This window comes from Diadema antillarum, unplaced genomic scaffold (genome assembly GCF_040938485.1).
Source record: "Diadema antillarum isolate AM-2024a unplaced genomic scaffold, OU_Dant_1.0 seq00002203_RagTag, whole genome shotgun sequence".
NCBI lineage: Eukaryota > Metazoa > Echinodermata > Echinoidea > Diadematoida > Diadematidae > Diadema > Diadema antillarum.
Genome location: NW_027272839.1, coordinates 64,229 through 88,623, shown reverse-complemented (window position 1 = coordinate 88,623; position 24,395 = coordinate 64,229). Strand labels below are relative to the sequence as shown.

The following is a 24,395-nucleotide window of genomic DNA, read 5'->3' as shown; positions in this document are numbered from 1 at the left end:
AGTAGATTTTGCGCATAGCATTATTACAAATGAATTTTTACATTTGAACTTGATGCTAAAAGATTTCTGGACGATCGACATTTATTTCTACTCACAATATTATTCTATCTCAATCCCTAATTTCTCGTCTAATATAATATTGAATCCCTCGAATAGAATGGAAGCAAATGTCACTTGACGTTTCTTCCAAAGTACTGTGTTGTACTCGGGTATGAACCAATCGATGGAAAAAAAAAAATGTATGTGGAATCGATTCCAAGTTTAGAGATCGATTCACTCATTTTCTCTTTCTTTACTGCCACGCCCCCTCGAAATCCCCAGTGACTTTCTTAGAAAGGGGCGGAACACGCCACAGCGATCTTACGATTAATAGTAAACTATCTTAATTGTCAACAAGGATCAGTGAAAATTAGAGAAGAGTTGATGGTCACTTGATCAGGCAGTCTCACCTTTGCTGATTTGTTATGTTACCTTTTTTAGAAGAATCTTTCATAATGCTATTAAAAAAGCTTAATTATCAATTTTAAATTATTCTAATTTAACAGGATTTTGTTGAATCGTGGATGAAATGTGTCATAATGACAGAAGATGATCTTAGAACAAGTCTTTCAATATTTCCGTTGATGCGATTGCCACTATATTTCTTGTTATGATGGTGCATTTGCATAATCAGAAATGGAATGCACTGGAGATGACATGTGCAACAATGGTGAACAGTTTAATGGTGTGATTTTTATAGCATGTTCTATTTGTGGAAATTAGAGCAATTAATATTTATATAAGGATGCGTGGGAAAATATCTGCATGGGAAAACTAGTGCTGCAAATTTCTGCTTCTGTTTCTGTTTCGGTTCCGTCGGCATACTCAGAATTAAACTGTACTCCACCAACATTCATTGTGATTGGTGACTCATGGGATGTGCACAGCATGAGAAGTGTTTCACATTTTGAGTCTGCATTGGAGGTAGACGTGAGTGTTTCCTCATCAAGTAAATATTCCAATCCACTGCTGTCCTGTGGAAGAATGTGTACGTTGTACTGATGTGTATGTCTCCCTTGGTCAGTGTCCTTTGGATTTTTAATTCTGCTGTTCCTCGTGGTTGTTCTTCCCCCTCTGTTATTTATAATTGATGTAGGCGTCGGCCTCAATTCCTACTTCTCCATTCATGATTTTGTACAGTAGGTGAAGTCTAGAAATTCTCCTCCTAAAGCTTGCTCTTCTTTCCTGAGAAGTATACATGTATATGATCCTCATACCATGTATCATTCACAACTAACGATTTCTTATTCTACAAATTAATAAACAAAATAGTATTATAAAAATAAGCATTAATTGTTTGGTGGCTGAGAAAGTTAGTGGAGATCCTCAGAAGTCCTGATCTACATAATTTGTAAATATTGTGTATCATTTAAAATCATAATTATAACGTGTAGCATATGGGTATCGAATTTGATTTAGCAGACATTTGTTTTAACAAAGGGCCCAGAGCCCGGCAGAGATTCTTAGTGTTGCCTTGAATTTTTTTTTAACCAAATCCCACCATCATATATCCTAACTACATCCCATGATGTTTTAATTCTTTTTCCTGTTCTGCTTTTTTTTGTTGTTGCTCCATAATGACATTTAGAAGAAGGAGGAGAAGGAGAAGAAGAAGAAGGAGAAGGAGAAGAAGAAGAAGAAGAAGAAGAAGAAGAGGAAGAGGAAGAAGAAGAAGAAGAAGAGGAAGAAGAAGAAGAAGAAGAAGAGGAGGAGGAAGAAGAAAAGGGAGCAGGAGAAGAAGAAGAAAAAAGAAGAAAAATACAATGAGGATATAAAGAAAAAGGAAATAAAAATAGAAATGGCACTCACGGAAACACACACAGAAAAGAGATCACAATCGATTCATATCACAGGACACCGGAAGTGAAAACACCTCCCACTACCTGATCAATCGATTGTGAAGCTACGCGAATACTAGCTCTAGCTGAACGAACAGCTAAGCAGTTGCAGGTAATAAGAAGCAAACATGGCTTCCTTTCGCCGGGATGCACCGGCCCAGGTGATCATCACCACCTCACTAGTTTTAATTTTGGTCGTCTGTTGTCGGTCGCAGACAACCATCAGCAGCACCACAAGCACAAGTCTCGGCTGCGAGGTGGAGCCGGGAAAAGTCGCCTTGCAAAACGTCGAAAAGCAGCATCGACAGGACTCGCTGAACTTGTTATTGTTCCTCGTGCTGTTGGTTGTCACAATCCTCACAACATGGCTGTTCAAACACCACCGCTTTCGCTTCATGCACGAGACAGGCCTAGCAATGATATACGGTTAGTAGTAAAACGTCGATATCCTTACGAGGAACCTGAGACTGTATGATATCTTACTGATACCTTCTACTCTAGATATATAGGTCTAGACCATGTCAAAATATGTAATGCATGAACAGTACAGTAGTAAACTCCTAGAGAGAAATTTGCAGGTGATGGATAGACTGTTGTGTTGGTGTTGTTGGGTGTTGTGTCGTCAAGAGTCCAGAGACCATGTCCATGGGCATGAAGACCACCAGAAGGCCGAAGGGAGGATAAACTTGACACGAGTTGTATGATTACAGTATGCGCGGGCGTTATGGCAGCAGTCTTCATCAGTCCAGCAGCTTGTTATTGTTGATGAGGAATGTCATTACATTGGCTTGCTGCTTTGACAAGACAGGCATGATCAGATGGATGATGCATGATGTTATTCATTGTAACGTTACACTGTCACTGACTGAAGGCAAAGCAAACCACTATCATATCAGGAAATGATACTTCCTAACTTTTAATCAGTGTGAGTGTGTATGTGTGTGTTGTGTGTGTGTTTGTTGAATTGATCAGATGCATTCTTTCTTTTTTTTTCAGTCACCCATATATGATGTAGGTTTTCCTACTCATACCAGTTGATAAACTAGCTTTTTGCCTCCAAAATTAAATGCAGTGAGTTGGCTATCTTAACCTCATGGCAAGTTATGCAGATCATTGATGACAAAAACACAAGATGATTGCCAACTAGTACAACTGATTGCCAACTACGAGAACTAGTATGAAACTCTATGAGCAAATTAACTTTACACATTTTCTTTATTATCAATACTAGTAAATACCTTAGGCTTTGTTAGGAATGTGTTGATCATGTGTCAAGTCATACCCATGTGAGTGTTTTCAAGTTACACTGTTTATAATGATACTGGTTTGTTTCTATTTTGTCTCACTTATTTGAAGGGTACGTTTCTGCACTTGGTTGAAGTATAGACCAATGTGATTTTTTTTTTGAATGTCCACCTTGTCATATTCTTCTTCATGTTTTTATTTTGTACCTCAGGAGTAATCGTGGGGGTGATAGTATTCTACGTATCCAGTGGAAATGGGGAGGATTCTTACGTGGCTGTAGAGAAGGGCAAATGTGGATCAGGCATCGCCCCTATGGATCTCTATCTCCACTTGGTGTACGATGAGTTGGGTTCACAGAACGTCACCTTTCTCTACATTCGTGACAGCGTAGTGGGCCAGGTCCAGGAGAAATCGCGTGACTTTGGGTCAAAGGTCAGTTGAGGAAAGAAGAGACACACAGAAAGTTCTCAGACATAATCCTATAAAGTTGTACTTCCACCTCAGCACAATAGCTTTTACATATCCACCCAGTATAGGAGTCAGTGTAGAATTTCATAGCATTTGTGTGATGATATAGTTTTGGGGGGAGATAGGACTTCAGGTTTCCAACATTATTGTGAGATAATGAGAAACCTCTTAGGCGTTGCATCAAAATTATGGCCAGCAGGATCCCTCAGGATCCTGCTTGAATCAGGATCCTGAGGGATCCTGCTGATAATTTTGATGCAACCTAATAAGATAGGAAAGAGCGTACAGTTCTACGAGGAATTAAAAGTTTGTCGGATGAAATTGGTTTTGAAATGGCTGAGATATCCAAAAACAAAGAGGTACTAAAAGAGGTGGAACCTACCATTTATTAGGACCACTTTGCTTTACTCTGTTTTTTTTTTTTTTTTTGTATCTCGGCCATTTCAGAACCAATTTTCATCAAATAAACTTTCAATCCTTTTAGAATTGTATCCTCTTTAATATTTCGTAAGTGGTTTCTTATCTCACAAACAGTTAAAATCTGAATCTCCCATCTCAACCAAAACTATACCATCCCTTTAACCAGTCACTTTCTCTCTTCTTTTTTTTCAAATCCTTGTGAAAGTGATTCAGAAATTGAAAGTGCTGATGTGGAAGTTAGTAGAGAATTTGCATCAACTGTTTGCTTGATGATGAATCTTTATAGATGCCACTCTTATATCTTTTACCCCCCCCCCCCCCCTCACTTCAGGTATTTATGTGAATTTACTGCAATGTGTCTACAGTATCTGAAAGTCCATAGGAAAATAAAGTGGATTGCAAATAGCATGGTACTCCCAGCAACTGTAGTCAATGCAGCTTCAATGAAGGTTTAGTAGACAACATATTGGGAGGCCTATTGAATGTGATTTCTATAGCAAACCTCTTTCATGCTCTTGATTGTTTCCATGGTATTCTAAGTTTCAAATGCTTGAACCTCCCTTGATTGCGAAACAAAAAAAAAAAAGCAAAGACAAAACTAAATTATGTAATAAAATATGGGCAGTGGTTTCATGTATACACATTTGCCTTGTCTTTAATCATATCACAGTATCCAGGTTAAAGGGATGGTATAGTCTTGGTTGAGATGGGGCTTTAGGTTTTCAACTTTTTTGCGTGTGAGATAATGAGGAACCTCTTATGAAATATGAAAGAGTATATAATTCCAAGAGGAATTTAAAGTTTATTTCATGAAAATTGGTTTTGAAATGGCTTTATATCCAAAACAATGCGATTTTGATAAAAGGCAAGACTCACCTTTTATTAAGATTGCTTTGTTTTACTTTTTTGTTGGATGTAGAACTCAGCCATTTGAAGACCAATTTTCATTTTAAAAGTTTGAATTCCTCTCAGAATTGTATGCTCTTTTAACATTTTATAAGTGGGTTCTGAATATTTTGCAAAAAGTTAAAAGCTGAATCCTCATCTCAACCAATTCTGTATCATCCCTCAAAAAACAAACAAACAAACAAACAAAAAACAAAATAGTAAAGACAGATTTGACCAAACCTCTGTTTGTTATTCTGATGTGCCAGAAGCTACCTGGGATCCATGCTGGCAGTGTTGCAATGCAAATTTTGTTCTAGTGTGATATTCTTCTTCAGAATATTTTTCCTTTTCTGGATAACACTATCATAACTGATGTAGGACTGGTTTTGAGATATATGTTATCATTAAATTTGAAGCTGACATATTACTGGTGGTATTTGTTTCTGACCCAAAGCTACCAAAATCAATAAACATTAGCACAGCACATGCATATGATATTGAATGGTGTCACCCCTGAAAATTTCCATAACAAGTATGTCATTGCTGTACTTTATTTGTTTTCTTTATTTCCTCTGACAGCTTCAATTTGATCCGGAAATATTCTTCAACATCTTGCTTCCTCCAATCATATTCTATGCTGGCTACAGTCTGAAACGGGTAAGGAAATATTCTTATGGCTGGTTTCTGTATACAGGATTTTCATCAGTTATAAAGTTACTCTTTTGCATTGCAGTGGTTCATTAGCAGGTTTTCATACTTTATTTTTCCCCTCAGGGAGGAATCTATCTGCATGAATCAAATTACTCATGTGAGCAATTTTGTGACATTTTCAAATTGTCAATGCAATCTAAGTCAGACTTTGGTCAAAATTTAGAGAACTTGTCAAGTATGAAAATACCTTGAAGAAAACCTCTCAGAAGTTACACACAAAATGCTGCTCATAAGGTAAAAACTCAGTACAACAGATCACTGAAACATTCAAAATAGGCAATAAAACTTCATGTTGTCTGAAATATTCTTCATATCTGTAATTGTGAATTTCGTGTAGCTGTTGTGTAAGTAAAGTGTGAAGGAAAAATTTGTCATTTTATCATTTTCCAGCTGGAAAAGGGCAAGAGAAACATTTCATTCATGTAATTTACTAAAATATACAAAATTTGTCAAAGAAATTACAAGGTTTCCTTTCATCTTTGCAGAGACACTTTTTCCGCAATCTGGGGTCGATCCTGACATATGCTTTTGCTGGAACATTAATCTCCTTCTTGGTTGTGGGGTAAGTTATAACATTTATGACTTCTTGTAATTGTGAAGTGCCATGGAGAAAGAAAGAGAGAGAGAGAAAGAAGGATAAGGCCCTCTCTTTTGCATAGTGTGGTGAAGTATTAAAACAGAAAGTCGTCGTAGATTGTAACACACATTCATTCACTTTGTGACACATTTTTTGGTGTGCTTTCTTTTCTGATCAGCCCAGTGCACAAGTTTGTTGCAGGTTGGGAGCTGTAAATTACCCTGTTCATGCAAACAATCACACTTTGACTTTCTTGTCGGACTGTTGTATCATTTTCACCTGATTGTGTGTGTCCAACTTGCATTTTAACAATGGCTACTGTCTTTTTTTTAATAATTCAGTTGGGGGGGGGGGGGATAAACTGAAAACCCACAATGTATAAAATAGATCTCTTAAGTTCACTGCCACATTTGCAAACAAATGCTGTGGGCACACATAAAGAGTTTTGAACAGAAGCATTTGCACAAAAGAAAAAATAGTTTAGTGCCAGAACAACTAGGATATATACTCATCAAGCACCTACTGTTTTTTGTCCCCGCCGAACGAGTTCGAGCAGGGGACTATGAAACGGGCTCCGTACGTGTGTGTGTCCGTGTGTCCGTCCGTGTGTCCGTCCGTCCGTCCGTCTGTGTGTCCGTGTGTGCGTCCGTGTGTGATCAAAATCTTCAATTTGCTACTTCTCTGTCATTTATGAGCCAATTTTGATTCTGTTTGCTTTATATGATAGCACTACATGGGAGCTTTGAAACTTCTACACAGAATTTCAGTCGTGACCTTTGACCTTGACCTTTGACCTATATTGTACATTTTGCTACAAAATGCTACTCCTTCGCCATTTCTAACCCGATTTCGATTCCGTTTGCTTTATATGATGGCACTAGGTGAGGGCTTCAAAACTTCTACACAGAATTTTGACCTTTGACTTCTTTGACCTTTGACCTTGATTTTTGACCTATATTGTACATTTTGCTACAAAATGCTACTCCTTCGCCATTTCTAACCCGATTTCGATTCCGTTTGCTTTATGTGATGGCACTAGGTGAGGGCTTCAAATCTTCTACACAGAATGTTGACCTTTGCCTTCTTTGACCTTTGACCTTGATTTTTTACCTATATTGTACATTTTGCTACAAAATGCTACTCCTTCGCCATTTCTAACCCGATTTCGATTCCGTTTGCTTTATGTGATGGCACTAGGTGAGGGCTTCAAAACTTCTACACAGAATTTTGACCTTTGCCTTCTTTGACCTTTGACCCTGATTTTTGACCTATATTGTACATTTTGCTACAAAATGCTACTCCTTCGCCATTTCTAACCCGATTTCGATTCCGTTTGTTTATGTGATGGCACTAGGTGAGGGCTTCAAAACTTCTACACAGAATTTTGACCTTTGCCTTCTTTGACCTTTGACCTTGATTTTTGACCTGTATTGTACATTGGCTACAAAATGCTACTCCTTCGCCATTTCTAACCTGATTTCGATTCCGTTTGCTTTATGTGATGGCACTAGGTGAGGGCTTCAAAACTTTACACAGAATTTTGACCTTTGCCTTCTTTGACCTTTGACCTTGATTTTTGACCTGTATTGTACATTGGCTATAAAATGCTACTCCTTCACCATTTCTAACCCGATTTCGATTCCGTTTGCTTTATGTGATGGCACTAGGTGAGGGCTTCAAAACTTTTACACAGAATTTTGACCTTTGACTTCTTTGACCTTTGACCTTGATTTTTGACCTATATTGCACATTTTGCTACAAAATGCTACTTCCGGCGGGGACATATATTACGCACCGCGTAATTTCTACTTTTCCTTGTTCATATAGTGATATCTTTCCATTGCACACTGTCTTTCTCTGAGTCATCATCATTTGGACTTTGATAGTATATCAATGCATTCCTGCTCCCACTTGTCATTCTGGGAAAAAAATTTTGACTAGAAATGTTGAGGTCTTCCACCTCTAATGTTTGCCATCTCATAGAAACATTTCCGCAAGGTGGAGTGCAATGTTTGCAGTTTGACAGTCAGGCACGTGGTTGGTGTAGTAGACTCAAGGACATTAGATCATGGGTTCTGACTCTCCACAGTGTGTATTAGCCAATACCTAACACCCAAGATGCTTTGCTGGACTTTGGTATTCAGTCAGTGGCATTGTCTAGTAAATGATAATGCTAGGACCTCTTAACAGAACAGTGCTTTAATACACTATTTACCTGTTGAGGATGAGTCCCAAATATCTCGGGGAAGTGTCTATGGGAAATGCAGGTTGTGGCAAAATCAGCCCATCCTCAACGGGTTAAAAGGAGATTAAGGCCTTGTCCAGCTACAATGTCTCACCAATTCTGCCAAAGGCTCCCTGAAAAATTCAGTCATCTCTTCATGTCATGGCAAGGAAATATAAAAGCTTCTCTGATTTGGGAATTACGGTATCCTTGCCAATTTAGATGCAGGTGACAGACAAATACCTTCCTAATTGATCTTTGGAACCTACTAATGTACCTGCTCATGACGTGAAAATGCTTGCATCCCTGCCCTTTGTAAATAACAGCATATGGTTTCACATGTTGAGGAAATTTTTGATAAGGGTGTATCCATTACTTCCAGATTGCAGTAGTCTCCGTTAAGTGTGACTTGCATTCAAAACATAACAGCAACAAACCAAAACATACATCATTACACTAATTCCACATCAGGGCAAATAATGTGTGTATAATGAATTCACAGTTATGTATGTGATTCAAATACATCACACAACTGTTGTACAAATTGTAAAATATATGTACAACTGTAGGGTGTTGCAGGGCAATGTTATAATACCACACTAAATGATGAAACTTAGAGGTCAAAGTTTGCTGTTTGTGTTGTTGTTTGTTTGTGCATGTGTGTTTTTGTCTTTTGGTGTGTTTGTTTGTTTGTTGTTGTTTTTTTCAATGAGGAAGATCAGTATTCCAAATGATGTTGGAAGTTTGTTTTTTTTTCACAGAGAATGTTGTTCTTGTAACTGAGAGACAGTTTCTGAGATAAAGAGGATAGCTTGTGCTGTCATGAAATTTGAAGTGGCTTCATTATTACAATTACACCCAATATTCACCTGGTTACAAGAAATAAAGTCTTTGCTTCCTTGAGTGTGTTCCCAGTTTCTTATAAAGTAATAGTACTTTTTGCATGTACATGTAGTATGGTAAATTGAGTACAGTGGAATTATTTTGATTCTGAGCCAGTGGTGCTTAAGTAGTACTTTAACTTTATTTTGTACAACATTTGATTTACTTGTCATGCTATCTCCTTGTGTGCAAAAAAAAAAATAAAATAAAAAAGAAATGAATAAATGAATGGAAATAAATAGATAGATAGATAAATAAATAGATAAATAAATAAATAAATAATAAAGAAGAATTGAAAAGTCAATAGTTTTCTGCATACATGTAATTTAATTTTAATGATGTTATCAAAGGTGTACCATAGGTTACTTCTGTAAAAGACTGTGTATTGCAGTGTAACCCCTGTGATTCATAATGTTATGTACACCACGCATTTGTTAGACGCACCGACTGACAATCTGTCCATGTTGCAATGAATACAATTATTGTCATGCTTATCATACAACATGTAGTTGATTAGTAAATGAAATGAATCAGAATATTAGCAAAATGTGTTTACTGTGATGAACTACTAATTTCTTGAAACCACACTCCAGATTAATAAGACCTTTTTGTAGATTGCATACAATTCTGTTGTTGTTAGTTTGAATGATATGTCATGGGTTTGATTCTGATTGCATTGGAACACATACCTTTTGACAGGAAAACGATTGTTAAATCATATATTTAACAAACTGTATATAAAGTCAGGAAATGAGAAAATATATAAAGATAATCTTTGCCGGCTACTACATTTCAGCAGTGTTAGTGAGCACGAAATATCATTGTACACAGTGCACTTTCCATTAAATTATGGACTGGTATAAAGCAACAAGCAAGATTTAATCGTATGCTGGTTTGTTTGTTCATATGTACTGTACAATTTGTAGGTTTTTTTGTTTGTTTTTATTATTACTCAACAAAAGATGACCTGAAAATCTTCACCATTCAGTCAGCTCTGAGGATATACCGTGCTATATTAACTTTGCAGTGCAGACCAATGCATTACTTAGCCCAGTTTGTGATTTGATCACTGTATTCCTCAATATACCCCCTTTTTTCAGTGCTCATTTGTAGTATCTATTCTGTCATCAGATTTGACAGCTCTCCCATTTACCAGTACAGTATTGTAGCCTTCCTCCTCGATACCTGTTTTGTTTTTTTAAAAGATTCCATTTTTGTCTCTGAGATAAAGGGAGAGATGTTTGTCTTCTTTGCTTGTATCCCCCACAGTGGATTATTAGCCAGTATTATAGAATACAACAGATGCAATGGCCTATTTTTAGATGTCCATGAGCTCAAAATTAGATGTTTGGCAGGATTCACCAATATTTAAAGGCAAGAGCCCAGTTTTGTAGTCATGGTTCAACAATACTTTGCTGTGGTACTGTAATCTAGATTCTACTAGATGCCCATGAATATAGATGAGTTGTTTCAAAATGGCACAGACAGATGCAGTGATGAAGGAAGTTTCTCCGTTTCAAAAATTGCCTTTCCAGTTTTGATGAATAATGAACCAATGTTGTTGACTTCTTTTATCTGTATAGATTTCGTACAGTGTTGAGATCATGCACCAGCCCAATTTGATGAGATTTACAGTTACAGCATTTGATTTACATTTTCAGTCTGTTTTCTTGTAAACTGCTCAAAGTTGCATTATGGGGAAAAAATGTTTCCTGTGATCAGAAGAGATTATTTCAAGATGGGTGTAGTTTTTCCCAAAATCAGAAAAGTAAATATTTTTGTGACACTTCTTACACAATTACAAATCCTGAACTTTACTGAGATGAACCATCACAAAAATAAGAATATTCTTCCTTTTCCCTAGAATTATTGAAATATGTGGTACATAATATTACTCTCTCCTTCATAAGATTAACATCAAGTGAAGTTTACTATTGGAATAACCCTGGTGGGATTGATCATACAAAAGTTTCTAGATATTGTGTCAGCAAATTTTCATTTTGTATTTATTTATTCATCTATTTATTTATATAGGCCTCAGGGTGGTCCACAACTTGAAATTTTAGCACGTTGCAAGCTCAGAATCTGAGAATATTGCAGAAATTGAATATGCACGGAGCGCACACAATGAGTACGTAGTACGCAATGTTTTGCTGCTTATCTCTCTTTGTGCTGCTTACATTCAATGTTCTCTCTCATGTTTTGCACACAAATATCTAAAGTATCTGGTAGTTTGATGTTTCTTATGTTTTGCACATGTTTTGCACATTATTGAATACTTTATCTTTGAGCTTGTTGCAAATTCTTGAGGATGTTGCAAAGCATGTTGCTGGCTTTTTAGGATGTTGCACAAGAATTTTAGCATGTTGCAGCGACATGCTAAAACCCCTCGTGGACCACCCTGAGGCCTATGTATATACTTGTATTTATTTATCTATTTATTTGTTTATTTATTTATTTATTTTCTTATTTTCTTACTTTCTTACTTTCTTACAATTGCTCTGTATACTACATGTATGTATGCTGGTCACCTATTAAGTGCACAAAGTGTCATTTGACAAGTTCAGTGTACATAGTCATCCTCTCAATTCAATGAAAAACTGTGGTTCATTGTCAGACCACTCATAATACTGCACTACTATAGTTGGCTTTGTGTTTCATGATGGAAGACAGGCTGTTCTGTCTTTTAACATTCTTGAAACAATGCTCTCCAGGCTATTTATTACTTTCTTTAAAGTTTTACATTTTTTTTCTTGGAATCAATCCAATCTTTTTTAAACATTTCCTTTTACTTGCCTCTCTAGCCTTGTAGAAGTCATTGTACTACACACATGCCATTATACTACATGTAGGTTTTGGCAAGACAGTAAACCAATTGTCTCAGTACAGCTAGGCTGAAATTAAATACTTAGAATGTATAGTTTTCTTCAATAAGTACAAGTTATCACAATATTTGTAGAGAAACAATTTTCACATGCAAGTTTTTGACATTTCCCATCCTTTGCATTCTCTCTTGCAAGTTCTTGCACTCTTTACAGACTATTGTACGCCATATATTTTGCGAGTCTAAATTTTCGCGAATCGGGACTTCCCAACAATTTCGCGAGTGGTTAAATTCGCGATTGTGGAGTCCTGTACTGAACGGAAAAATGGATGTTGACGCGTACGTCACATTCATATCGGCATTAGAGTCAATATTTTCGTGTATACAGTATACAGTATCATAATCACTGATTCCAGGATTCTACACATACAGCATACTGTATACTGTTATCATTACTACTGTTATCTTTATTACTCAGAACTTGGCGTGAGTATCAAACTAACTTTAGGCCTTGATGCCTTCCTAAGCTGGCCCTGATGTCTCCTCAAGTTATTAAAAAAAAATAACTTAAGAGTCAAGGCTAAAGCGGTGATGACCGTTTAATCTAATAGAATTTGAGGCCTGTAACAGATGTATGGCACAGCAAAAATATTATCAGTGATATCATTTGTCTTTCAATCATTAAAAAGAAACTGTTAGCCTTGTAACTGAAGGAAAACTTGGGCTTACAAAAAACAAACAAATAGAACAAACCATTGGCTCACATCAGCTCAGTCAATATAGCATGATAATCCATACCTTATTTTTTACACCTCAAGCATGCCTCAGAAGTCTGCATCTACACTGTAGACACTGTAACGGTCGCGCGATGCATGCATACACTCATTCACCTTCCCTGCGTCACACCACAAAGTCTCGAACTCGATGGGAGACGTTCATCTGATTTTGATGAGCACACGCCACCCTGCTGCTGCTTTTCATTGTCTTATGTTGAGTGACAATATGGTCTTGATACCGTCTATTGATACGTGTAACATGAACTTCAGAATACACAGGAATCTTCATTGTAATTTGTACCAAATGAGATAACTTAGTTTTTACCCCCCTCCCAATTAGCCTACAGAGGTTTACCTGTTAACAGTGCATTAAATGGTGATGTGAATCCTGTTGATAGGGAAGGAAAAAGTAGAAGCAGAAAGAGCAAATATATACAAATAAAATGGAATATACATTGTATCTGCATATATGCATAATATTATCTATTTGATTATTCAGTTTTTAAAACAAAACGGGGTTCAGAGCCAAGGGGCCTGCTGTCCAAGTGAGCTCTCTTGCAAGTGTACATTATAGCCAGTTTGAGATAAAAATCACATTGCACACTATGGCAAAGATCAATTAAGCAAACTGGAATATGCACGTAAAAACATATTGAAATGCAATGTAGACATACAATGAAGAATAGTGTTAAAATGTGATCATAAGCAAGGTCATGAAAGTAATGAAATGAAATTCTAAGGAAACATGATTATATTGTATATCACAAAACCTATTATTCAAATCAAATATGGCAAAGAAACAAGCAGAAAAAAGTGCAGAATTAATATTCAATTGTCAATTACTTCTTGGCAGGACATATAAAGACTAAGTTAGACACACACATCAGATCGGTCTTAAAGAGATCAAAACGTTATCTAATTAAATCTGACATTAGATTCCATATAGATATCTCATATTCAAGAAAATTTTAAACCACATAATGTATCAAATTTGGGTTGTAACTTGAAGGTCTGTGTATCCTAAATTTGCACACTACCTGGAAAATGTGTTGACTTACTGTTGATTTTGGCATTGCACTGAAACAAAAACAAAAAAATTGCTTCCCCCCCCCCCCCCATTACTGGGGTGCCCATTAGTGTATGACTCATGAATGATGGCTCTCAGGTTTTATTTCAGTGCATGAATCGTGAACAGAAGGGGGTACATTGTAAATGCAGGGATGATTTTGTATGCTCCAAGTGAATGGATACCCAGGCCCTCAGAGGCATGCATGACTTCCATTTTTTTTTCTTTTTGAGGGAGGAATGTGCAATCGATCTGCAAACAAATGAATATCAAATCCTGTGACCATTTTCTGCTAGATTTGTTTTTCACCATGTAGTTGAGAATAAAGATTTATTGGCTCCTGTGCACATCACATTCAAGGAAGAGATAGTTCATCTAATACAAGTCTCTGTGTATTTTCTTTCCCATGCGAACAATATTGACTGTGAATCGTGATGGTGTGTCAACAGATATCATTTTGTTTTTTATCTACTAAAAGTGGAAAGCAGCTGCGTGTTAATGGCTGTGTTAGACGGAGTAGAATCCAACAGACAAGATGGTAGAGGTTTCATGAAGACAGGACAGAGAAATGTAAATGTAAACATGTATTAACCAAATGAAAGTTTCACATACAATATGAAACAGTGACATCAGCCAGATTAAAATGCAGAGTAGATGAAGCAGTGATACATTGTCCCTTTCAAGCTGGTGTGTGAATAGATACCTGGAAATGCTATGAAGGCAATATACTGTAAAACAAGGAGTGTTCCCGTGCATTTTAATTTTGTCAATTTCGCGAGAGCCAAGATTCACGAAAAACTAAAATGCACATGAAAGTTCTTGTCTACACTATGCGCAATGAACATTAGAGGCAACTTGCAAAAATTTCATGCCGCGAAAAGGCTGTCGGCTCCAATTTGCGAAAATTTCATGCTGCGAAAATATTGTGTTTTACAGTACCTAAACTGTACATGTGTACATCCATAGTCACCGGAGAAAGTGCATTGAGTTTTAGCTTATACATGTAGTTAAAGACTTTAGGTACAAGAAAAAACATCCATTTGTATCTTTTTTTAGGTACATTTCAGATTAAAGAACTACATGTATGCGGAAAAAGAAAGAAAATGATTGAAATATTGGTCATAGTTTAGATAATATTGCTCAGAAATATTTCTTGTCATGTAATGAGTGCAATATCATTGAAAAGATTTCATTTTACTCTATTTGATGATGGACCTCCCTTTAAAAAGCTGTCATAATAGTGTTTATCTTTTTTTTTCTATTTTTTTTTTTGCATTCAAACTGTTCCATTGCCATTCCACTCATGTTCAGATTGACTTTAAAGGAATACAGTGCAATGGAGGAAAGTCCAGTATAAACAGAATGATACAATTGTAGGAGTTACATTTAAATTGGATATTAAATACGAATTCTATTGGGGGTTATGAAGTGCCACATATTTTTATGAAACATCAATGTTGTTCAGAGTGGATGATATCAACTCCTCACAAGTCTCACAAATTGTGAAGAAATTGTTTTTTTTTTTAAATCCAGCACTTGCATTGCAGCAAATGATTTATCTTCTATAATTACCAAAAAGTAAAAACTATCATGAGTAATTGCTATCAGCTGCAAACAACCAAAGAAGAGTCAAACTAGCTTGTTCTCAACTTTTGTCTCATTCTACCTCCAAAATTTTCTCTAGCTATATTTTATTGCTGTTTTGTCATCTGGTCAATTCCATTGTGACCTATGGGACAAAGTGACAATTTTCAGCAATTTCAAACCAGTATTTTGAGAAAATAGTTGCATCAAATGCATTTTTCTCAGTTCATGGTTAGATCTATCATATCACAGTTTATGAAAACACCATACTTAGTTTGAAAAGTATCATTGCATTACATACAGCAACGAAAACTTGCTGTCGTGACTTATGGGACATCTGAGGACCACCGTTTTTCACATGGGAAAGTAAGTTCTAAAATATTCTTACACACAGAGTCTCTGGAAAGATATTTTCTTTCCTGAATGTAGCAAAGAGTTGGTGCTTACCCTGAGCCAAGTGGTATGAATATCTACTCATTGGTACAGTAGCAGGATAGGGAAAACCAGTGTGACTGATGGGACACAAAAACGTGACTTATGGGACGCTATCAACTACCACATTTTGAGATTGAGAGAATAATATTTACTGATGCCGGAACAAGTTCTAGAACATCATAAAACCAATCTATGACCAAAGAACATTCAGAAAATAAGCCATCTGAGAATTACACAAGCTGTATTATGGTCATGATAGTGTATCAGAAATGATACATAATTTCTGCAAAAATTGGCAATTTTCATGAAAAATGAAGGTTTTTCGGACATAACTCCTCTCCACGTTCACCGATGTTCACAAATGAGGTATCAAAATATCCGTTGTGAAAGGCTGCTTTGAGTAAACAATACCAGATCATCTAATTAAGCTTCATTAGTCATCTATACTCAATAGTTTGATTTTCATAAAATGCAACCTTTCGGTGGAATTGACCATCTTATTTTTGCCTGCTTTCATTCAAAGTAACCCTTTGCGTCAAATAACTCAACTCTTTTAATGCCATGTACACATATGTACAGTTAAACACTGTCTTTTTTACATGAATGAGGAATAGATAGGCATGGAGATCAGAGCTGGGGATGTAGCTCACACAGTGTATGGCATGCTGAGTGTACTAACTGCATGCCTGTGGTATATGAATATGAAATAGTAATTTTCCTTTTGTTCGTGATGGAGATGGTAGGATGGATATTAATGCATATTTTCATCCTGGAACATGCAATATTGCCCTCTGGCCACTCGTGGCTTATAATTTGCCCAGCAACGGTTGTTATGAATCAGAATCACTGTTCTCGAAACAGGCTGGGGGAGTGCAGTGGAAAATTAAATTGGCATTTCAATCAGATGTCCACTGTTCCTCAGAGTTGTGGTTTTGTCTTTCTGTCAGCTGGATTGAGATGCTGTTTACAGCATTTTTACAATTTGATTACCTCTTCTTTTTTACCCATCAATTACCTTGCTGTTTGCCTGACCCTATCCCCCCTCCCATACACACACTTTTTTTTCTTTGATCTTTATTGATTTCATTCTCAATCACAAATACAGTTGAACACAAAATCAACATCATTTTGCAGTGTTTGCAGCCATAGTCCTTTAATATTAACAATGATAGTAAATCATCTAAACAATGCTATCAAAACGTTTTACTTTTTGTAATACCTGGTATGTAATATTACAATTGAAACCAAATTCTTGTCAAATCCTAACACAGTGCATCATATCATGCCATGATTTCATGTCATACGTATACCATTGCATCATATCATATCATGTCATAACATACACGTAATGCATATTTCATCATGTCTCATGAAATCGAGCATATCGTCGGCTAATCTTGTCACGTTATATCATATCACATAAATTAAAGTCACAAGAGAATAAAGAATGATGTACATGTTTCCAGTCACGCTCACGCCTTCAAGCTGTTCTCCAGTCAGGGAGGGTGTGGTGTATGGATTCACCAATTAGACTCGCTGGCTGAGCAAACCACATTCAATGCATAATGGATGTCTTGTTTAAACACATCATCCCTCGGTCCTCCCACTGCGTGCTGGCTTCTTTCCTTTGTCCTCATCTCCCCCTTCTCTTGATCGCTTCAATCAATCCAGCTTGACGGCTTGTTCACACTGTGTGTGTGTGTGTGTGTGTGTGTGTGTGTGTGTGTGTGTGTGTGTGAGCAAGTAAATTCACTGTTAAAGGTTGTGCCTCCTTATCATGGGTGCTTCAGCATCCACCAAAAAATATTGTTGAATTATGATCCACTTTTTTATTTAGTACAGTGTAGTAGCAGCACCACCACCACTAGAGGAACTGTAGCAGTAAATATTACTCTTTTCATCATTACTGTTGCTAAAATGATTATGAACATCAGCATCATCTTCATCATCATTGTCGTTGTTTTGACAACTGATCAGATACTACAATGTACATGTATTATTATTGTTATTATTGATTTCAGATACCATACACCAAACTGTTGATATACATGTAATGTGGTATATTGTATATCTTTTAGACTGTTTTAAAAAAAAATGGTCTTTCTTTATGTTCAGTTTGCCTTTAACCCAGTCAGTCACTAGAAAATTTGCCACAGAAATCATCACCAGTATTGTATGTCAACATCAAATTAGTTCCACTGATCATGAAATCGGCAAGGAATCAGAAAAAAAGTATCAAAATATGCGAATTTCAGAGAGAAATGGGAACTTCATTTTTTCTTAGATATGTTGCCAACTTAATATCAATTTTTAGCTCACCTGAGCCAAAGGCTCAAGTGAGCTATTGCGATCGCCCTTCGTCCGGTGTCCGTCGTGCGTCGTGCGTCGTGCGTCGTGCGTCGTCCGTCGTCCGTCGTCCGTCGTCCGTCGTCCGTCGTGCGTCGTGCGTAAACTTTTTACATTTTCATCTTCTTCTTGAAAACCCCATGACCGATTTTCATCAAACTTGGCAGGTAGCATCCCTAGGGGGTTAGGAACTCAATTTGTTAAAATGGGCACCATGCCCCACCCAGGGGGCCCCCAGGGGGGCCCAAACCCCCCAAAATTAAGGAATCTGTAAAAAGCTTCTTCTCTAGAACCAGAAGTGATAGAGCTAAGTTAATACTATGAGTTAGTACATTGATGACTGTAGTTTCAAGTTTGTTCATGGCAGAATCAGGGGTGCCCCCCTTGGGACCCAGGGGAGGGGGGTGGGGAAGGGTTCTAATGGGGCCTAAATTGTACATTTTCATCTTCTTCTTGAGAACTCCATAACCCATTTTCACCAAACTTGGCAGGTAGCATCCCTAGGGGGTTAGGAACTCAATTTGTTAAAATGGGCACCATGACCCACCCAGGGGGCCCCCAGGGGGCCCAAACCCCCCCAAATTAAGGAATCCGCAAAAATCTTCTTCTCTAGAACCAGAAGTGATAGAGCTAGGTTAATACTATGAGTTAGCACATTGATGACTGTAGTTTCAAGTTTGTTCATGGCAGAATCAGGGGTGCCCCCCTTGGGACCCAGGGGGGGGGGGGGGTGAGGAGGGGTCCTAATGGGGCCTAAATTGTACATTTTTATCTTCTTCTTGAGAACCCCATGACCCATTTTCACCAAACTTGGCAGGTAGCATCCCTAGGGGGTTAGGATCTCAATTTGTTAAAATGGGCACCATGCCCCGCCCAGGGGGCCCCCAGGGGGCCCAAACCCCCCAAATGAAGGAATCTTTAAAAATCTTCTCTAGAATCAGAAGTTATAGAGCTGCGATAATGCTATGAGTGAGTACATTAATGACTGTAGTTTCAAGTTTGTTCATAGGAGATCCAGGGGTGCCCCTCTTGGGGGTAGGGGGGGGGGGTGGTTGGAAGGGTCCAAATGGGGGCCTGAATTGTACATTTTCATCTTCTTCCTGAAAACCTCATGATGAATTTTTGTCAAACTTGGCAGGTAGCATCCCTAGGTGGTCAGGATCTCAATTTATCAAACTGGGCACCATGCCCCACCCAGAGGGCCCCAGGGGGCCCCAATTCCCCCAAATTAAGGAATCTTGAAAAAATTGGGCCCTTATTGTACATTTTCATCTTCCACTTGAGAATGCCTCGTCAAATTTTGGTAGAGCTGTGAATAATTTAGATTAGTGACTGCGTGAAAGGTGAACTTGCGATACTCAGGTGAGCGCTAGACCCGCGGGTCTCTTGTTATAAATCAGTTACAGTGTAAGAGGTTTTTGAAAATTCTACAATGGAAACGGTGAGCAACAAAGGGCTCGTATGAAATATATATTTTTTGCTCTACTTTATGGTCCAACACTAAATAAAGAGTGTTCTATGTAAAGGGAATGATCACAAGTACAAGTGTACAATGGTACAAGATCTTTCACTGAGTGTGAAATCTTGTTCCATTGCATTCATAACTTTTGAATGGATAATCCAATTTTCCTCAAACTTTACTGAATGTGTTCTACTAATATTGCTGCATTTCTTCAATTCACTATTAGAAATACATAATTACATATTTGGGATTTATTCTCTGACCTTGAAGGCAAGATTCACAAAAGCAACACTCTGGTGATGTAACTACTGTTTGAAAGTTCTCTGTTATGATGCAATATAGTACCTGATGAGTTATGCTTACAACAGGAATCCCCAGATTCCATTTCTTTTTCTACTAAGTCAAAGATGAATTAATGAGAAATTGAATGAATTGAAATTGGTCAAAACTATCTAAAAAAATATGTGTGTAAGAATAATGACATGGTAAAGACATGGCTATGTCCATGATTGCAGACTCTTGATCTTGAATATCTGTGGTAAACACTTAACCCGTTGACGATGAGTCCCAAGTATACAGTACTCGGGTAGGTGTCTATGGGAAATGTGTGTAGGAGCAAAGTCAGTCCATCCTCAATGGGTTAAAGACCATAATTAACAAATTCTCATCTCACCATCCCTCCATCTGTATCTGTTCTTTCTCCCTTCTCATCCTCAATGCTCACCTCTCCCAGGGGCATCATGTACCTGTTTGTGATTGTCATCATGCGCGAGTCCCGCTTCACCAGCCAGGACTGTTTCCTCTTTGGAGCCCTCATCTCGGCCACCGATCCAGGTGAGAAAATGCTCTAACGGCCTCCTGCGAAAGAAAGAGCGGGGAAAAAGAAGAAGAAAAACAACCACTCTGCCTATATCATGTAGTCTTAGCCATTCAGACACTAACTGTAGATATGCTTGCCTTGTTCATAGTATGATCATTTGTTTTTCCCTTTTTCCCCCTCTCTTTCTTATCTGTTATATTGAGTCATTATCGTAGTCTTTGACATTTAAAGTTTTCATTGCGTGGTGCCAAATTTACCCATGTAACTTATTTCCTGTGTTTATAGATGTTCTTTTTTTCTTTCATTTTTGATGAAAGTCTGTTTTCATTTCCAGCCCCAGACTGAAAGAATTGTCATGGCTTCCTTGAGAGATATTTGCTCTGAATCATTAAGCCTTGAGTCAATTGGAAATGGGCTTCTCTTTTGAGAATTACTGTATGCAAGAAGAGGCTCCTTCCAACATAATATAGCATAAGAATACCTGTTATTGTCTTGAATACAATCAGTGCTGTCACACATGCTACTGGGCTTGTTGAGGTAAAGTGATTTGTAAGTTATACTTTTTTGTTCTGAAGGATCCTGTGGAATTAAAAAGAATGTGTCAGTATCTTTTTTAAAGGAAATAATGTGGTCATGAGGCAATGCACAAGAATAGACTCAGATACAAGTAGGGGTGTGCAATATCAACAGTAAATTGTACTGCTTGCTATTGTGTCCAAAACAAAAACAAGACAACAACTCAGAAAACACCCCAAACAGATGTTTTATTCAGAAGGGATTTATGACGGTTTTTCCGGGTTCGTAATGAGATGGATTTATTCCTCACTGGAGATTTTCAGCTCATTTTAAAATCTCCTCGCAAAGGTCATATTTAGTGTGTATTGGCAACCGTTATTCCCTACCAACGCAGGATGTCATACATAAAATTTGCATGAAACTAATATTTCCCTGCCATTGGCATTCAGAAAAAGGAAACTCATCACCAGTTTTCATTCTGTGGGATTTCTCTTTTAAAACCCTTAAACCTTTAAACCTTCATTTGCACATCACCATTGCACTGTCGTCACAACATAATAATCTTAATTTGAACAGGAGTTTCCAATCAGCTGCCTTTTATACCTATGTTCTCAAATCTTTTGATATTTCATTCATGGAGTTTTTAATGACCTACCTAGTTCAGCTGTTTCTAACAAATGCATGAAATCAAATTGTTAAATTGCACTCCAGTTTGCATGCATTGATTGTTACTTTAGCATGCTGTTCATCTGTCAGGAAAAAAACTTTTGTTTGCAAATAAAGATATGTTTCAAACTAAGAATATGATCTTAAACTGGTCTGCTGCCAAAAGACGTGAACTGATTTGCTGTTTCTTCTGTGGAGTCACAAAATATCAATTCATAATGATTGTGTACTTCTCACTGATCGTCATCTGTGTACTAGGAAGTATGATTAAGTCATGAAAGTCGACTCCTACTTTTGGCATACGTGTATCTGGAAAAAGTAGAGCCTTCTCATTTTCCAGTTGGCTCATCAAAAAATCAGCACTAAGGTTCGACCTCCCGTGATAGAACTCGACCGCATGCACAAGCGTAGGTTGCACACGTACACTGTAGCCTGCGGTCAAATGTTGGATGGCGTTATGGTCAAATTATGGGCGGCTTGCTTTACATACTGCTTATGATGAAATTTGTACGCTCACTAATGTATGCAACTCAGATTTTTTATTTTTTTTTTAAAGAGGCAATTCAACAGATGGCACATATTTGATAAGTTCATTAATCATTACAGTTTTTATCACTCCATCCCTGAAGGGTGCCCGAGGCATAATCAGTGTACAATGTTAATAATTTATGCATCATGTGAATCGGTCACGCTCGTGCACCAAAGGAATACAGTATTCTCATCGCAGTAGTGTTTATCATGCATACATTTTGATAGCACTGTATACACTTCCACAGGTATGATGAAAAAAAAAAATTGAAAGAAATCTTCAAAATGTGTTATGGTGTAAATGTGATGAAAATAAGTATGATTTGCTGTGCCAATATCTTTAATGGAGCAGCTTGCAGATTTACATACCTCATTGGAAGCAAATGTGAACAATCAGTTTTCTAAGAAAGACTATTTTCTGCCTGCACCCTTGTGTATATACAATGTACAAAATGAGTAAAAACATGCTTCTCATATCAAGTAATGTGTAGAAAAACATTTAATGTGCTTGCTTTGGCAAAAAGATTGTGTCAAATGACGGAAGTATGGAAAAGATTGGATTGTCTGTGAATCAATGCTGAAAAATTTCAACTCTGTCCTTGACTGTCAGGCAGCTTACTCTGTTTTGGGAATTAAAGGTTACAACTGTTTTTGTGTTGAATATTTCTTTCTGGTTGCCATGGCAAAGTCTTCCCTGAGATGACAGGATTTTTTGGTATGGGAAAGGTTGACTGGTTTTGGAACAAAGAAAAATTAAGAATGCCCTTTGATTATTGGTTCTTTGTCCATTATGGCAAAAGCTTTCATGACATTTCATTACCCAATAATTCTTAAATTTTGCATAATAAGTAAAGAGGGTCCCCCCCCCCCCCCAAAAAAAATGCTTGTATTCATTGATGATTTTCCGTGCACCACCAAAGTATTGCTTGAATGGGTATTCTAAAATATGCTTTGTGAGGGGGGATGATTAAAATAATGGCAATTTGTACAGTGCTGTCTATGCCTTTTAAGTTTTCCAATTATGTTACTGCAAAGTTTCTTGTGAGATAATTAAGAGGAAACTTGAATTCCAGATTATATGTTATTTGTGTGATGAAAGAATGAAATAGCAAAAATTCAGTCACTCAATTGTCTGATGAAATCACCGCAAAATGTTAAAATATATGGGAAAAAAAGAATTGCGCTATTAGGAAGATAAAGTGGTATTGTAGCCAGTTTCCTCTCTCTCTCTTTTCGTCATTCAGTCACTGTCTTGGCCGTATTCCACGATCTCCATGTTGATGTCGACATGTACATCCTGGTCTTTGGGGAGAGTGTGCTCAACGATGCTGTCGCCATAGTCCTAACCAGGCAAGTATACACCAACATCATCAGACTTTAATGCTGCATCTTAATCATAGTGTGAAAGTGGAAATTTTCGCACACTTCACGCAACTGGAAAATAGTGCAAAAAATAAAAGCACATGAATATTTTTGCTTGCCATATGTTCCAGTAGTTGATGTCTTGATTCCGCGGAATCAAAACCATGCGAAACTCAGTTTCTTACCTGGCTGCGCACGAAAAATTGATCACACAAAAATATCCACTTTTACAGTAGTTTTCAAGACAGGCGTATCGAGGGTATGAATGCATAATAGGGTAACAAAACTTTTCATTTTTTTTTTGTTGGGGGGGGGGAATGGGGAGGGGGAAATTTAAATTATTAAGATTTCAGTTCAGCCATTTCTGTGTGTAAAGCTTCCAGTCTTACACCATCTTTTCACTGCAGTTCATTCTGCAAACTTCCCTTGTCAGTTTGCATAGTTGATCAGTTTTCACAGGTAACATAATCACCCCCGCCTTGCAGTATAATGTTCTAATTACCACGCAGTTCCTGCTATTCACACAAATATTGTCTCCTCTGTAATACATCTCAGAAATATAACACCACCACACGTTTGCAGGGAGCATGCATCTTCTAAGGCTCCATCAATGTTTAACTTACTTCGGCATTCAACCCTCGAGGAATAATAACATTGCCCTATCTGTCTGTTTGTCTTTCAGTTTGTCTGTCTGTGTTTTTCCTCTCTCTCCCTCTCT

The 24,395-nt window shown here is 37.4% G+C and overlaps 1 protein-coding gene across 2 annotated transcripts in view; it reads left to right on the top strand.

Moving 5' to 3' along the window:
* Positions 1–1,968: 1,968 nt before the first annotated feature.
* The window catches only part of LOC139714247 (sodium/hydrogen exchanger 6-like), a 35,742-nt gene continuing 13,315 nt past the window's right edge, over positions 1,969–24,395 (top strand). For both annotated transcript variants that reach the window (XM_071625963.1, XM_071625962.1), the window contains exons 1-6: positions 1,969–2,303; positions 3,334–3,554; positions 5,478–5,555; positions 6,095–6,171; positions 20,519–20,619; positions 23,560–23,665. In XM_071625963.1, the coding sequence (XP_071482064.1) occupies positions 2,006–2,303; positions 3,334–3,554; positions 5,478–5,555; positions 6,095–6,171; positions 20,519–20,619; positions 23,560–23,665 (881 nt within the window). In that variant the 5' untranslated portion in view covers positions 1,969–2,005. The remainder of the gene's footprint in view (positions 2,304–3,333; positions 3,555–5,477; positions 5,556–6,094; positions 6,172–20,518; positions 20,620–23,559; positions 23,666–24,395) is intronic.